The sequence below is a fragment of the Nicotiana sylvestris genome, chromosome 5, assembly GCF_000393655.2.
Source record: "Nicotiana sylvestris chromosome 5, ASM39365v2, whole genome shotgun sequence".
NCBI lineage: Eukaryota > Viridiplantae > Streptophyta > Magnoliopsida > Solanales > Solanaceae > Nicotiana > Nicotiana sylvestris.
This window is the reverse complement of record NC_091061.1, coordinates 88,294,502-88,309,697: the sequence shown is the minus strand read 5'-3', so window position 1 is coordinate 88,309,697 and position 15,196 is coordinate 88,294,502. Positions and strand designations below refer to the sequence as shown.

General features: G+C 39.0%; 1 protein-coding gene across 1 annotated transcript; it reads right to left on the bottom strand.

The window, feature by feature from the left end:
* Positions 1–8,273: 8,273 nt before the first annotated feature.
* LOC138868943 (uncharacterized) lies at positions 8,274–9,155 on the bottom strand. The gene is made up of 2 exons (XM_070146523.1): positions 8,981–9,155; positions 8,274–8,710 (listed from the first exon to the last, which is right to left on the bottom strand). Exons 1-2 carry the CDS (start codon positions 9,153–9,155, stop codon positions 8,274–8,276), a joined length of 612 nt encoding a protein of 203 aa, XP_070002624.1.
* Between the last annotated feature and the right edge of the window lie 6,041 nt (positions 9,156–15,196).

Here is a 15,196-nt window from a genome sequence, read left to right as displayed (position 1 = left end):
GAGAGTCGATGAACTAACAAACCGCTTTCCATTCTCATTTTTACTCACGCTCCCAATAAGCTAGAAGATATGTTAACTAAATTTTCATAGCCAACTCTCTCTCTCTCTTTCCTTTTAATTAATTTCCTAAGTGCCTAATTCCATCTATCTAGGCTTACATGGGAAGATCACTCCAACATTTAGCATTAAGTAACACATGGTCAGATTGAGCTTATAATGTTGTCAGACCAATCAATCACACCTAGAGCTCCACAGAAGCGCACAAGAAACATTTGATATGCAAAATTTCACCCACATGCCGAATCTCGAAAGAAAAAAAACTAAATTAGACCAAATATGAGTTGAAAAACTTGTTGTAACAATTTACTACTCGAACATCACCATCTAAGACAAAGATAAATGAATCTATTTATTTAATAACAAGATTCATTCAAGGCTTCAATCTTGCCTTAATAACAGAGGATGAATTAATTTAATATCAAAGATAAGAAAATGATGGCAAGTACCTTAGCTCCCACTGATTCTTATTACCAGACTTTCAATATACTGTGACCCAGAAATACTCAATCAAGTCAAGAAGCATTCAATCAAGTTTTCATTATCTTAAAATCCCGCAAGCAAACAGTGAAAGTCCAAAACCATTAAAAACTTCTTCCTTTGGCTTACTAATTCGAAGCCAACCCTATAAACACCAATAAAGGGTTTTTCAATCTTAATATCCGGTAATTTTCCAAAAAAATGAAATGAACATGATTCAAGTACCTATAAATCAATTTCTTCTATTACTCCATCTCTTCCACCAAAAAAAGATGGATTATCAAACAATTTGAGCAATTATCAGATTATCATTGCAATTACTGAAGAAAACATCCATTTTCAGTTTCCACAACAAGATTCCACAGACTCATATTAACACATTTGTGCCTATTTGAAAAAATTGAGTCTACATGTTCAATACTCAATTTTAAGAGCACACCTCAAAGAGTGAAACAGATTCAACGCGACATGAAATCAGGTCAAATTTACACTCATTTGAACACCACCAAACTAATAGCAGAAGTTGAAGAAGAAACGAGCAACCATAATAAAAAAAACTAAAACGATAAGAAATCAACAAACACACAAATTACATGGAAAAATAGAAAAGGGATAAGGGAAAGAACCTGTTAATTAGGAATTCTTTCATTAATAACTAAAAAATACAATGTTTTGCTCCAAAATCCCACTGAGACAGTAACAATATCGAGTAGAAATTGCAAACAAAAATTCAAATCACGAAAAAAATAACTCGGACGGAACTCAAACAGCACCGGAATTCCAATCCCAAATGCAAACTCCAACATAGACTTTAATCCAACTCCATTCTTGAGAACCAGAACTCGAAAAAATGGTGAATTATTTTATTTTATTATTTTGATTGCTTTTGAAATGAAGTAAAACTAAAACAAAATCAAACTCAGTCTATTTTTTTTGAAGAAAGAAAACTAAACTTTGAGCAATCTGAAGAAAAGAACTCAAGAACCCTAGAATTTTTACTTCCCTCAACTTCCATAAAAAAAAAAAGATCCCCCCACACAAGAAAATTCCTCACCTTATATAGACCCTCCGATCTTCTCGAAGCTTCCTTCAAAAATCCAAAAATCCCCTCTGTTTGTAAACAATTTTAGGGACAAATGGAAGGCGTGGAATGATTTCCATCCACGGCTTCCATTCATCCAACAAATCGTCCAGAATGCAAAAATATCATGCAAATTTGAGGGAATATTTTCGTTTTGTCAGAAATCTGTTAGGATTAGGGTGACGTGGAGGGATGAGACCTGTGTTGTGAGTGAACTCGCCTGAGCTTCAGGCGAGTTGAGGTCGGCTCAAAGGAGGAAGACAATGAACAGTACGAAAGGGGGCGCCGTTTTTAGGTTTTTTAGTCTTTGGGTTTGTTTAAGGGAAATATCATAAGAGGGGTTATATATGAGGGGCTATGGGGCAAGTAAGGCGGGTCGGGGTGTGGGTTTAGGCTGGGGCGGGTAAGGTTTATTGGGCTGGGGGTTAAAAATGGGTAAGGGGAGAGTTTGGGCTTAGCCTAAATTAGCCCAATATAATTTAAGACTAAGCCTTCTTTTCTTCCCCTTATTTTTTAAATCCTTTTCCTTTGTTTTTCTTTTCCTTTTTTTTAATTAATGAAATCCTAAAATTAAATTCCTAAATCACCTAAATTTTAATATTATACTAATTATATAATTAAAATAATTATAAAGATTACTTGATCCTAAATAAAAAAAGGAAAAATCACTAATATAATAATTAAAAGGTAAAATGTAAACAAGAGCCATTTTTTGGATTTTCATTTTTAATAAAATAATTAATTAACTAATTAATTCTAAAAATATAAAAACAAAGATCTAAATACAATGCATGACATTTTTGTATTTTTCATTATTTCTAATAAAAATACAAACAATTAACACAAATTCCTACAAAATATTCTATAAAATTGTAAACAATTGGGAGAAATTTATTTCTTTAATTTGTAGGAGTATATCACATAGAGCAAAAATCACGTGCTCACAGCTACCCCTCTTTGCTCGGAAACACGAAGAGTTTTCGGGCAAAGATAAAGTGAGCGGATACGAGCGATTTTTGCCCGTTTGAATACTCCGTGAGAAGCATTTTTGAAAGATCTAACCGAACTTTGCTTCTGAGGTTGCCTACATATCTTTGGCTATAAAGGAATCAGCTCGGTGTAGTTTGGGAAGTTTTGGTAGGATGAGTTGGAGAATCGAGTGAGGTGCCGTTCCGTCGAGGTTCCGGTCCACGGTCCTGTTATTACATCAAAAATGAAAAGACTAACTAAGCCTGTCAACTATGAGTTACAAGATTCCTATCTATAAGTCTTCTGAAGCTTGATCTTGAGTCTTGAATAATTCTTCATGTAGACTTTAGATTTGAACCTTGGCGATTGTTAGCTGCAGGTGCTAGCTCGTTCTTCTTTAGCTTTTCGGATCAAAACCGGACATGTAGTGCTTGTGACCTCAACCATGCCTTGAGTAGCTCACATCTTTTATCTACTTCTGTATTTGGATTCACTTCCCTTTTCTTTTTCTTTTTTTTATTCTGGATCAAGATTACTTATGTTGATCATCTCGAACTGTTGACTCGCATATTTGCCCCGAGCTTATGCTACTTCTAACTTGAATTGAATTTTGAAATGGCTTCCCTTGTTCTCCAAGTGGATACTTGATTGCCAAAACTCATACTGTATTCCCTTGTTCTCCAGGTGGGCGCTTGATTGCCAAAAACTTGAACTATATTCCCTTGTTCTCCAGGTGGGCGCCTAATTGCAAAACTAGAACTGTATTCCCTTGTTCTCCAGGTGGGTGCCTGATTGCCAAAACTTGAACTGTATTCCTTTGTTTTTCAGGTGGGCGCCTGATTACCAACACTTGAACTATATTCCCTTGTTCTCCAGGTGGGCACCTGATTGCCAAAATATGAATTGTATTTCCTTGTTCTCCAGGTGGGCGCCTGATTGCCAAAATATGAATTGTATTCCCTTGTTCTCTAGGTGGGCCCCTGACTACCAAAACTTGAACTATATTCCCTTGTTCTCCAGGTGGGCGCCGGATTGCCACAACTTGAAACTGTATTCCCTTTTTCTCCAGGTGGGCGCCTGATTGCCAAAAACTTGAACTGTATTCCCTTGTTCTCCAGGTGGGCGCCTGATTGCCAAAACTTGAACTGTATTCCCTTGTTCTCCTGGTGGGCATCTGATTGGCAAAACTTGAACTGTATTCCCTTGTTATCCGGTGGGAGCCTAATTTCCATAACTTGAAAATGTATTCCCTTGTTCTCCAGGTGGGCGCCTGATTGCCACAACTTGAATTGTATTTCCTTGTTCTCCAGGTGGGCGCCTGATTGATAAAACTTGAACTATATTCCCTTGTTCTCCAAGTGGGTTCCTAATTGCCAAAACTTGAATTGTATTCCCTTGTTCTCTAGGTGGGCTTCTGATTGCCACAACTTGAAATTCTATTCCCTTGTTCTCCAGGTGGGCGCCTGATTGCCAAAAATTAAATTGTATTCCCTTGTTTTCCAGGTGGGCGCCTGATTTCCACGACTTGAAACCATATTCCCTTGTTCTCCAAGTGGGCGCCTAATTTCCAAAACTTGAAATATATTCCCATGTTATCCACGTAGGTGCCTGACTGCCAAAACTTAAATTGTATTCCCTTGTTCTCCAGGTAGGTGCCTGATTGTCAAAACTTGAGTTGTATTCCCTTGTTCTCTAGGTGGGAGACTGATTTCCACAACTTAAAATTGTATTCCCTTGTTCTCCAGGTAGGCACCTGATTGCCACAACTTGAATTATATTCTCTTGTTCTCCAGGTGGGTGTCTGATTACCAAAACTTAAATTGTATTCCCTTGTTCTCCAGGTGGGAGGCGATTTCCACAACTTGAAACTGTATTCCCTTGTTCTCCATGTGGGCGTCTGATTGCCAAAACTTAAGTTGTATTCCCTTGTTCTCCAGGTGGGAGCCTGATTTCCACAACTTGAAGCTGTACTCCCTTGTTGTCCAGGTGGAAGCCTGATTTCCACAACTTGAAGCTGTACTCCCTTGTTCTCCAGGTGGGCGCCTGATTGCCACAACTTGAATTGTATTCCCTTGTTCTCCAGGTGGGCGCCTGATTACCAAAACTTAAACTGTATTCCCTTGTTGTCCAGGTGGGCGCCTGATTTCCAAAACTTGAACTGTATTCCCTTGTTTTCCAGGTGGGCGCCTGATTGCCACAACTTGAACTGTATTCCCTTGTTCTCTAGGTGGGCGCCTGATTACCACAACTTGAACTTTATTCCCTTATTCTCCAGGTGGGCGCCTAATTAACAAAACTTGAATTGTATTCCCTTGTTCTCCATGTGGGCGCCTGATTGCCACAACTTGAAACTGTATTCCCTTGTTCTCCAGGTGGGCGCCTGATTGCCACAAGTTGAATTGTATTCCCTTGTTCTCCAGGTGGGCGCCTGATTGCCAAAACTTAAATTGTATTCCCTTGTTCTCTAGGTGGGAGGCTGATTTCCACAACTTGAATTGTATTCCCTTGTTCTCCAGGTGGGCGTCTGATTACCAAAACTTGAGTTGTATTCCCTTATTCTCTAGGTGGGCGCCTGATTTCCAAAACTTGAACTATATTCCCTTGTTCTCCAGGTGGGCACCTGATTATCAAAGCTTGAATTGTATTCCATTGTTCTCTAGGTGGGCACCCGATTACAACAAAATAGACAAAATAAAGAAACTTTTCTACCCCGGTTTGGTATCTCGGTACATCTGTGAGTGTTAATTGAATCATGTTACCCAATATCTCTAAGAATTTAAAAGCTAGATCCCATTATCCAGGATGGTCCTGAAAACTTCAAATTAAATATCATCTTAAGAGTGACAACTTTAAAGCTAAATTATATTTCCTAAAGGTAGAACTTACGCTAAATCTTATTATCTATGAAGGTCTTAAAATTAAGTCCCATTATCTAGGAGGGTCCTGAAAATTTCAAATTGAATCTCATCCTAAGAATGAAAACTTCAAAGCCAACTTATATTTCCTCAAGGTAGAGCTTATGCTAGATCTTGTTACTCATGAATGTTTTGAATTTTAACTAAGTCCCATTGTCCAGGAGGGTCCTGAGAACTTCAAATTAAATTCCATTATCCAGGCGGATCCTGAGAATTTATGGTTGAACCTGTCTGGTACATGCTTTCCTTACGTAGGGTTCCTCCGGAACAAAAGAGATTTCCTGCCCCTATTTCAATCAAAGAAAACTTTATCAGTTTGAAAAATGTGGTGGTTAGTTTGTGGCATTCTTGCTGAAGGTGGCCTTTCCATCGCCGTGCTTTGCTTTGACTGGCTGCTTTGAACTGGCCAAAAATTGTTTGACTTTCTGACTGAATTTCAACTACAGGACCTTGAATTACCCGGGTACTCTACACCCAACCCACTATTTTACATTTCTGTCCTTCCTACCTGAACCTCTGTATCTTCCACAAAATTCCCAAATCACTCGACCAATGGAGCTTTCACTGACACATTATTTTTCACTTTGCATCATGCCATCTCTGGTATGTTTTGGCCGCACTTTGCTTTGTGCAATTTGGAAGTTGGTAGTAATCTTTGAAATCCTTTCTCACTTGCTTAAACAAGGATGACATTGAAAAAAACTTAGAGAAATAAACCCAAAAGAAATGAAATGCAATGACTTTGAGAGTTAGGAATAAAGAAGAAAATCCAAAACTGGATGACTGTTTGAGGGAGAAAAGGAAGGAGACTTATCTGAGTGAGGCAGCTAGCACCAATGATCATGACATCCATTCCAGATTAATTATCCCAACCCGTTCAGCCAATCACCTTTCAGTTGTTATACTTTATGCCTCGGGATTTCCATAACCCAATCTCTTCGCCAAGTCACTGACATTGTTCGGCTTGCAGTGCCCTAAAGAGTTTTCACCAACAAACCTATCTCATTTGTTCAACTCTCAACTCACTATCACCTTACGGTGCCCGTGAGGGTTTTCACCAATAAGACTCTCTCATTTTAATTTCTCTCATCTTTCCATCGACCTATGGTGCCCGCAAGGGTTTTCACCAATAGGCCTCTCTTATTTATTCATTTTCCTTGTATAGAATGGAGTGTTGCCCCTGATGACTCATACCTCTATATCGCCTGACTTGGCATTCCTCAAAGATTGATCGGAGAGTCTTTCTTTGGATCATAATGTGGGCTTTTGGATAGGGAGAGAAAGGATATTGTAAAGGCTCAAAAACAAACAGAAATGGGTTCAAGATTAATCATATCTCCTACGAAACTGCAACTTCTGCCCCAGTTTCTTTGCCTAGGGACTTTTGAATTTTATTTTGATGGGACCGAACCGTGAGGCTGCCTACGTATCCTTTAAAGGAATCAGATCGAACATAGTTCATGTCATAGAAATTGCTTTGTTGTTGTTACTTTTCTCTTTTCTCTTTCTTTCTCTATTTTTTTCTTTTTTTTTCTTCTTCTCTTTCTTTTATCACTCTTTTCATTCTTTTCTTTCTCGTTTTATCTTATCTTTTCCTCTTTTCCTTCTTTATTTAACTTTTGTGTCCGCGTTTCTGAACTTTGCTACTGATTCCAAAATAGGGGTATGAAAGAAAATAAATAAGGCTCAAATGGGTAACAAAGGGTAAAGTGTTTAGATAGCAGAATAAAATGCCTTCGTCATTTTAATCTTCAAAACATGCCAAGTACAAACAACACAATTTAAACCAAAGAATCATACATAAAATCTTTTGACTGCATCAGAATTGATAGCCATATCTACCTATTTGCCTTCTATATCTGTTAAATACAAAGCACCATTGGACAACACTCTCGTTACGATGAACGGCCCTTGCCAATTGGAGCGAACTTGCCTTTTGCTTCAGCCTGATGTGGAAGGATGTGTTTCAGTACTTGCTGACCCACTTAAAATTTCTGAGGATGCACCTTCTTGTTATATGATATTGCCATTCTCTTTTGATACAACTGGTCATGACACACTACTGCCAGTCTTTTCTTGTCAATCAGACTCAATTGCTCAAAACATGTTTTGACCCACTCATCATCAATAATTTCGGCTTCAGCAACAATCTGAAGGGATGGAATTTCAACTTCTGCGGGTATCACTGCTTCAGTGCCATATACCAACAAATAAGGAGTTGCACCTACTGAAGTGCAAATAGTAGTGCGATAACCCAGCAAAGCAAAGGGCAACTTTTCATGCCATTGCCTGGAACCTTGCACCATTTTCCGAAGTATCTTCTTTATGTTCTTGTTGGCCGCCTCAATAGCTACATTCGCCTTAGGGTGATACGAAGCGGAATTTCGATGCATGATCTTAAACTGTTGACATACTTCTTTCATCAAATGACTGTTAAGATTAGCACCATTATTTATGATGATCACCTTTGGGATTCCGAACCAACAAATGATGTTTGAATAAATGAAATCGACCATTGCCTTCTTGGTCACAGATTTGAAAGTTTTAGCTTCAACCCACTTGGTGAAATAATCAATGGCAACCAGAATGAACCTGTGTCCATTTGATGTTGCGGGCTCAATTGGTCCAATGACATCCATGCCCCAAGAAACAAAAGGCCACGGTGCGGACATTGTGTGCAACTTAGATGGCGGAGAATGAATCAAATCTTCGTGTACCTGGCATTGATGACACTTACGCACAAAACTGATGCAATCTCTCTCCATGGTGAGCTAGTAATACCCTGCTCTAAGAATTTTCTTTGCCAGAACATACCTACTCATATGCGGCCCGCAAACTCTAGAATGTACTTCAGTTATGATAGTCTTGGCTTGCTTAGCATCTATGCACCTCAACAGCCCAAGGTCTGGAATTCTTTTGTACAAAATTCCCTCTCTCAAGAAAACTCCACTAGAAAAACGTCGAATTGTTCTCTTTTGATCACCTGTGGCTTGTATCGGATATACCCTCATCCTGATGTACTCCCTAATATCATGGAACCACGGTTCACCATCAAGTTCTTCTTCAACTACATTACAGTAAGCATGCTTATCATAAACTTGAATATGTAGAGGGTCGACATAAGCTTTGTCCGGATGGTGCAACATTGACGCCAAGGTAGCCAAAGCATTGGCAACCTCATTATAGATCCTTGGAATGTGCCTGAATTCTGTTGATCGAAACCATTGACAAAGATCATGCAAACATTATCGATACGGTATGAGCTTTAAATACTAAGTCTCCCATTCTCCTTGAATCTGGTGCACCAAAAGATTTGAGTCTCCCAAGACCAAGACTTCCTGAACTCCCATATCTATAGATAACCTCAATCCCAAAATGCATGCCTCATACTCAGCCATGTTGTTGGTACAATAGAAACGAAGTTGGGCCGTAACAAGGTAGTGATGCCCTGTTTCAGAAATAAGCACTGCCCCTATACCGACACTTTTCATGTTAGCGGCTCTGTCAAAGAAAAGTTTCCAACCTGGTTTTTCAACCTGCTCCACCTCATCAATATGCATCACCTCTTCATCGGTAAAATAAGTTCTCAATGGTTCATACTCTTCATAGACCGGGTTCTCGGCCAAATGATCGGCCAATGCTTGGGCTTTCATCGCAGTCCGAGTCACATAGATAATGTCGAATTCTGTGAGCAAAATCTACCACTTTGCAAGTCTTCCTGTGGGCATAGGATTCTGAAAAATATACTTTAGAGGGTTCAGACAAGAAATGAGGTAAGTAGTGTAGGACGACGGATAATGTTTCAACTTTTGTGCCACCCAAGTCAGGGCGCAACATGTCCTTTCAAGGGGAGTGTACTTAACCACATAGGATGTGAACTTCTTGTAGAGATAATAGATGGCTTGCTCCTTCCGGACAGTGATGTCATATTGGCCCAACACACAGCCAAACGAATTATCCAAGACCGTCAGATAAAGAATTAAAGGCCTCCCAGGTTTCAGCGGGACCAACACATGTGGGTTAGACAAGTATCCCTTGATCTTATCAAATGTCTCCTGGAACTCATCAGTCCATTTGACCGCAATATCCTTCTTCAGCAACTTAAATATGGGCTCACAAGTTGTCGTCAGTTGAGTAATAAACCTGCTGATATAGTTCAATCGCCCGAGCAAACTCATCACCTCAGTCTTGTTCCTTTGAGGTGGCAATTCTTAGATAGCTTTGATCTTTGATGGATCCAACTCAATGCCTCGACGACTAACTATGAATCCCAACAGTTTTCCAGATGAAACACCAAATGCACACTTGGAAAGGTTGAGCTTAAGATTATACTTGCAGAGCCTTTGGAAAAACTTCCTCAAATCTCAGACATGGTCAGCCTATTGCTTTGACTTCACAATCACATAATCCACATAAACCTCAATCTCCTTGTGTATCATGTCATGGAACACAGTAGTCACTGCCCTCATGTAAGTTGCCCTAGCATTTTTCAAACCAAATGGCATTACCAGGTAGCAATAAGTCCCCCATGGTATGATGAATGCTGTCTTTTCAGCATCCTCCTTGTCCATCAAGATCTGGTGGTATCCCGCATAGCAATCTACAAAAGAACCGATCTCATGCTTGGCACATTTGTCAAACAAGATGTGGATATTTGGAAATGGAAAATTATCCTTTGGGCTTGCTTTGTTGAGATCGTGGTAATCAATGCACACCCTGGTCTTACCGTCCTTCTTTGCAACTGACACAACATTAGCTAACCAAGTGGGGTATCACGTGACTCGAATGACCTTTGCGTTCAACTGCTTTGTGATTTCCTTCTTAATCTTCACACTCATGTCAGTTTTGAACTTTCTCAACTTCTGCTTAACGGGAGGGAATGCTAGGTCAGTGGAAAATTTGTGAACCACCAAGTTGGCGCTTAGACCCGGCATGTCATCATATGACCATGCAAAATATATTTATATTCAAGCAGTGCTTTGATTATTTCCTCCCTAATTTGTGGTTCCAAGTGTACACTTATCTTGGTTTCCCTGATGTTGTCTGGATCCCCTAAATTGATTGCTTCAGTTTCACTCAATTAGGCTTGGGTTTTTCTTCAAAGTGACTTAGCTCTTTACTAATTTCCTCAAATTCTTCCTCTTCATCATATTCTATTTCATCATCACACTCTATTTCTTGGATTATTATTTCAGAATTAGATGGCTTTTAAGACACGGCTGAAGATTCCTCATGCATGTCATGTCATTGAACCAACATAAAAAGAACTGTACAAGGAATGACAAGAAAATGATATTATCAGGAGTAATGGAAAAGGGAAACTGCATTTCATTAAAATAAAGGATATAAGGGTTTGTACATCAAAATAGACGGAAAATAAAATCTGAATTACAACCCTGGAATAATCCAGATAAACTGAAAGGAAAACAAAGAAAACTACCAAAACTTCTTTCGGGTAGGGAGAGGAGTGGCATCCCAATTGTTAATCTTCACTTTTGGCCCAACAAACTGCACATCCGGCTTGCTGGAACCTTCCCCAGTTTCTACCATGTTCACTTCATCAAACAGACTCTGGAACCTTTTGACCAATTCCTCATCAAAATCAACCACCGGCCTTGGAACTGTTGTCACTGGATGCTTCAACACCCCTGCCTTGATGAAAGACCTGAAGAGACGTGGGACTGGCTTCGGGAGAGACCATGCCTTCTTTCTCAGCTTTTGAGCCTTCTTCACATCATCCCCAGTAGGCTTGAACCCCATACCAAATGTGCCCAGATTTTCACGCAAGGACACTGGCTGCAGGATGCCTTGCAGAGATGCACCTAGATCCTTGCCTGGCATAAAACCATTTTTCAACATCTCGGTCTCTACCATGACGATTGCAGACGCTAACTTTGGACCCCGGATGTATTCCCCTTTTGGAACCTTTTCAGTTAACACCGTCTCAGACACTTGATAGACCTACGGACCCTTATCCTCTTCAGCCTCAATAAATGAGACGGAGGTATCATTGAAAGAACATAAATTATCATCGCCATGCACGATGATTTCTTGTTTATCCCATTCGAACTTCACCATCTGATATAAAGAGGATGGAACCGCCTTGGCCACATGTATCCAAGGCCTACCCAACAGCAAATTGTAAGAAATAGCCACATCTAGTACCTAGAACTCCATGGTGAATTTGACTGGTCCTATTGTCAACTCGAGCATGATGTCGCCAACAGAGTCTTTTCCTCCTCCGTCAAAACCTTGGACGCATATGCCGTTCTTGTGAATCCTCTCATCATCAACTTTTAACTTGTTTAGAGTAGAGAGAGGGCAGATGTTTGCACTGGAACCATTGTCAACTAACACCCTAGTGACCACGGACTCTTTGCACTTCACTGTGAGATAGAGGGCTTGATTGTGCTCCGTACCCTCCAGAGGCAAATTATTGTAGACATGTGATTTTTGACCCTCCCCAAGATTTTTCATATTTTAGCATGTAAATATTTAATTTAGGCCTAATATAGCTATTTCAACTATTTTTGACTTCTTAACCTTATTTTCGTCATAAAAATGGAAAATTACAAAAAAAAAAATATTTTAGTCTGTATCTTTCATAAATTTAAATAAAAATATACAAAAAATAGTACCTTATTTTTATATTTACATAATCTTGAAAATACAAAAAATATATACAATAGTTTCATGTTAGCTTTTACATTATGTAGTATTTTTATCTTATTTTGAAAGGAGTCGATTAAGGTGTTGGATCATAATTTTAAGAGTTTTAGAACCCAGTTCTTGGCCCAATTCGGATTAGTCCATTAAGCCTAGGGACCCTTATAGACTCTTCTTTGGAACAAAAATAAATAAAAAAGACCCTAAGGACCTAATACACAAAAGTCCTAGGGACTAATGGGCAAAATACACAAAAATACACCTAAACCTAGACTCTACCTATAAAGTAATGCTTAAAAAATCTAAAAGAGAAGAAATAACGCTGAAGAAGGGAGACAAAAAGTTGCGCAGCTTTTATCAAGAACCCCTCCCCCAGCGTAGTTTTTCGGATCTTCTTCACAAAAAAAGAAAAACCAAAAAAAGATCTCGTCGATTCCTCTTTCTTCTTCAGCGAAACACCCAAAACCATTCCTCTTCATCTTCATAAACCAAGCACCCTTGAAACTCACCGCAACGACCAAGCGACAACCAGCCCCAAACAACCAACAAAACAGCAGCTCAACCGCTGCCAATTTCAACTGAAAATAGTCCGAAAATGGACATCAAAACCCAGCTGTAAACCTCACTTCAAAACACCGAAAATCAGTCACAAAAATAGATGCTCACGAGGTCGTTTGCAGCGACATTCCAGTCTGATCGAGTCGAGTTCGCGGTTCTGATTTCTAGTCCTTTGTGGAACAGAAGCTCGATTTGCTTTGTAATCTGAGCTCGAGATCTTTCGAATCAATTATTGTGGCTGCTTGAGGTGTAACAGGTGTGATTGTGATTCTAGGTACTCCGAATGTTGATTTGCTCTTTGTTTTCATTTGCTATATATAAAGGTCCATCTCTCTCTTCTTTGTCTCACTGATTTAATTGACTCAAATTGATCTTCCCTTTATGATTGAATATGTTCAATTTATGGTATTGTCACCTAAATCTATCAAATTTTGATGTGAATAACTGAAATTTTTCTCATGTCTAAATTCTCGGCCGCTGTAAATAATTGTTCATGTAATTAGGGTGGATCCATGTGTTTGTTGGTTTTATAATTGAAACTCCTCTTCTTTTTAATTAACCAAATCCGTGCTTGGCCATGTGAATCGTTGTTACTCTTAGTCACGTTAATTTTTTAGCAGTGAATGGGAATGCTTCGAATGTATACGGAGAAACTATTAAGCATTGAAATGGTTTGGACTACGTAATGCTATTCTTTTAGTCTTTTATTTTGTAGCAGCTTTCGTTTCAATAGTTTTACAAATATGGCATCCAGTTTTATTAATCACGTTTGTCCTCTCAATGAAAATAGTGAACAATAGCTAAATGTCAACTTCCTCTCAAATGGATACAGTTAGACATATTAGATTGAATCGTAGTCTTTTATCATTTTTTTTCATTCTTGCCGTTAGCTATGTGTAATTGATTGATTACTAAATACCCCCGATACAATAATCTCAAAGTAGTCTAGAAAAATAATTCATGAATATCCGTAGTTCGTTTTAGTTGAGTAAAGCCTTTATGGAATAAGTGGAGGCGTGCCATGCCAAACAAAATCTCAAAATGCATGGCCCTCATTTAATTGATTTTAATCCATTAGAAATCGAGGCGTGCCATTTAGTTGAATTTCCATGGCCCTCGCAAAGTTGTTAATGCGTAGTTGCTTTAGGCGCGTCATCTATTAATATTACCTTCCTAAACTCAGGTGAGCATTTCATGTGACCCAAGTCAAAATCTTAAAACGTTTACTAAAATGTGTAAAGGATTGAGGGGTGCATTTCATGCGGTGTGATCCAAAGGCACGTTTTAAATGACGTTCAATCTTCTTCGAAAATTAATTAAAAGCGATCAAAAGTTAAAAATGGCATCATAAGTTAAAATGTGTTTCTAAAATTAGATAATTAAGTCGAATATAATAGTTAAGCGACCGTTCTAGAACCACAGAACTCGGGAATGCCTAACACCTTCTCCCGGGTTAACAGAATTCCTTACTCAGATTTTTGGTTCGCGGGCTGTTAAACAGATTAAATCCTTTCCTCGATTCAGGATTTGAACCGGTGACTTGGGACACCATAAAATTATCCCAAGTGGCGACTCTGAATCTTTAAATGAAATAATCCCGTTTCGATTGTCCTTTAATTGGAAAAACTCTCTTATGCCCCTTTTCCGGGGGGTGTAGGTAAAAAGGAGGTGTGACAGCTCTAGCGACTCTGCTGGGGATCGAACCCAGAATCTCTGGTTCAGGGTTCAAGAATTCGAGCTTAGAATAATTGTTATAGTTGTCTTTATCCATTATCTGAATTTGTTACATGATTTGGGCCTAATGTGCTAATTCATTGCTTTTACCGCTTTGATATTCCTTGAACTGTATATAAACTGTTGCGAAATCCCTCTTCTCTCTAAGTCTTCTAAATCATGAAGAAGTGTGCACTTCGTGTGACTTCTTTACTGTTAGAGTCATATCCCAAATTTAGAATGAGGTTCGCACAAGTTGCATAGCTGGTGAAGCTTCTGTATTCCCGGTACACTGCCCCCCTCCCTCGGCTTGAGCTGTCCGCTCGGGTAAGCCAGGTCTAGAACAATAAACCCAGGTTTTGAACTTAGTACAACAAGACCTCATGTCGTATCCCTAGTAGGAACGTTTGCTTGCATCATGTGCATTTAACTTTGGAGACTCAACACAGGGGTTGGGTCTGTCTAGGATAGGTGTACCCAAAATAACAGACCATCTTGATGCATCCTATATGCTACATGTTGCATTTCTTCGAGGGTAAAAGGGTCATTTGGCGGAGTAATCATAGTTGAGGGCAAATGAAAAAAATGAAAAAAAAAAAGAAATAGAAAAAAAGAGAGGGTGACGTGTGAATAGAGTAGGGCCCAATTATGTTTTTTGTCACATTTTTTGTTAAGGAAAAAGAGCTTGAAAATTCAAAAAAAAATTGCGCTTTTTCATCGTTTTTCGAATATCAAAAAAAAAGGGAAAAGGAAAATC

What these genes read in the sequence shown, in the direction of transcription:
- LOC138868943 (XM_070146523.1), bottom strand. Translation starts at nt 9,155, where the DNA reads ATGAAAGCCCAAGCATTGGCCGATCATTTGGCCGAGAACCCGGTCTAT. An exon ending in CGCTAACATGAAAAGTGTCG is followed by an intron (nt 8,711 to 8,980) that starts GTATAGGGGCAG and finishes TTCGATCAACAG; the next exon opens with AATTCAGGCACATTCCAAGG.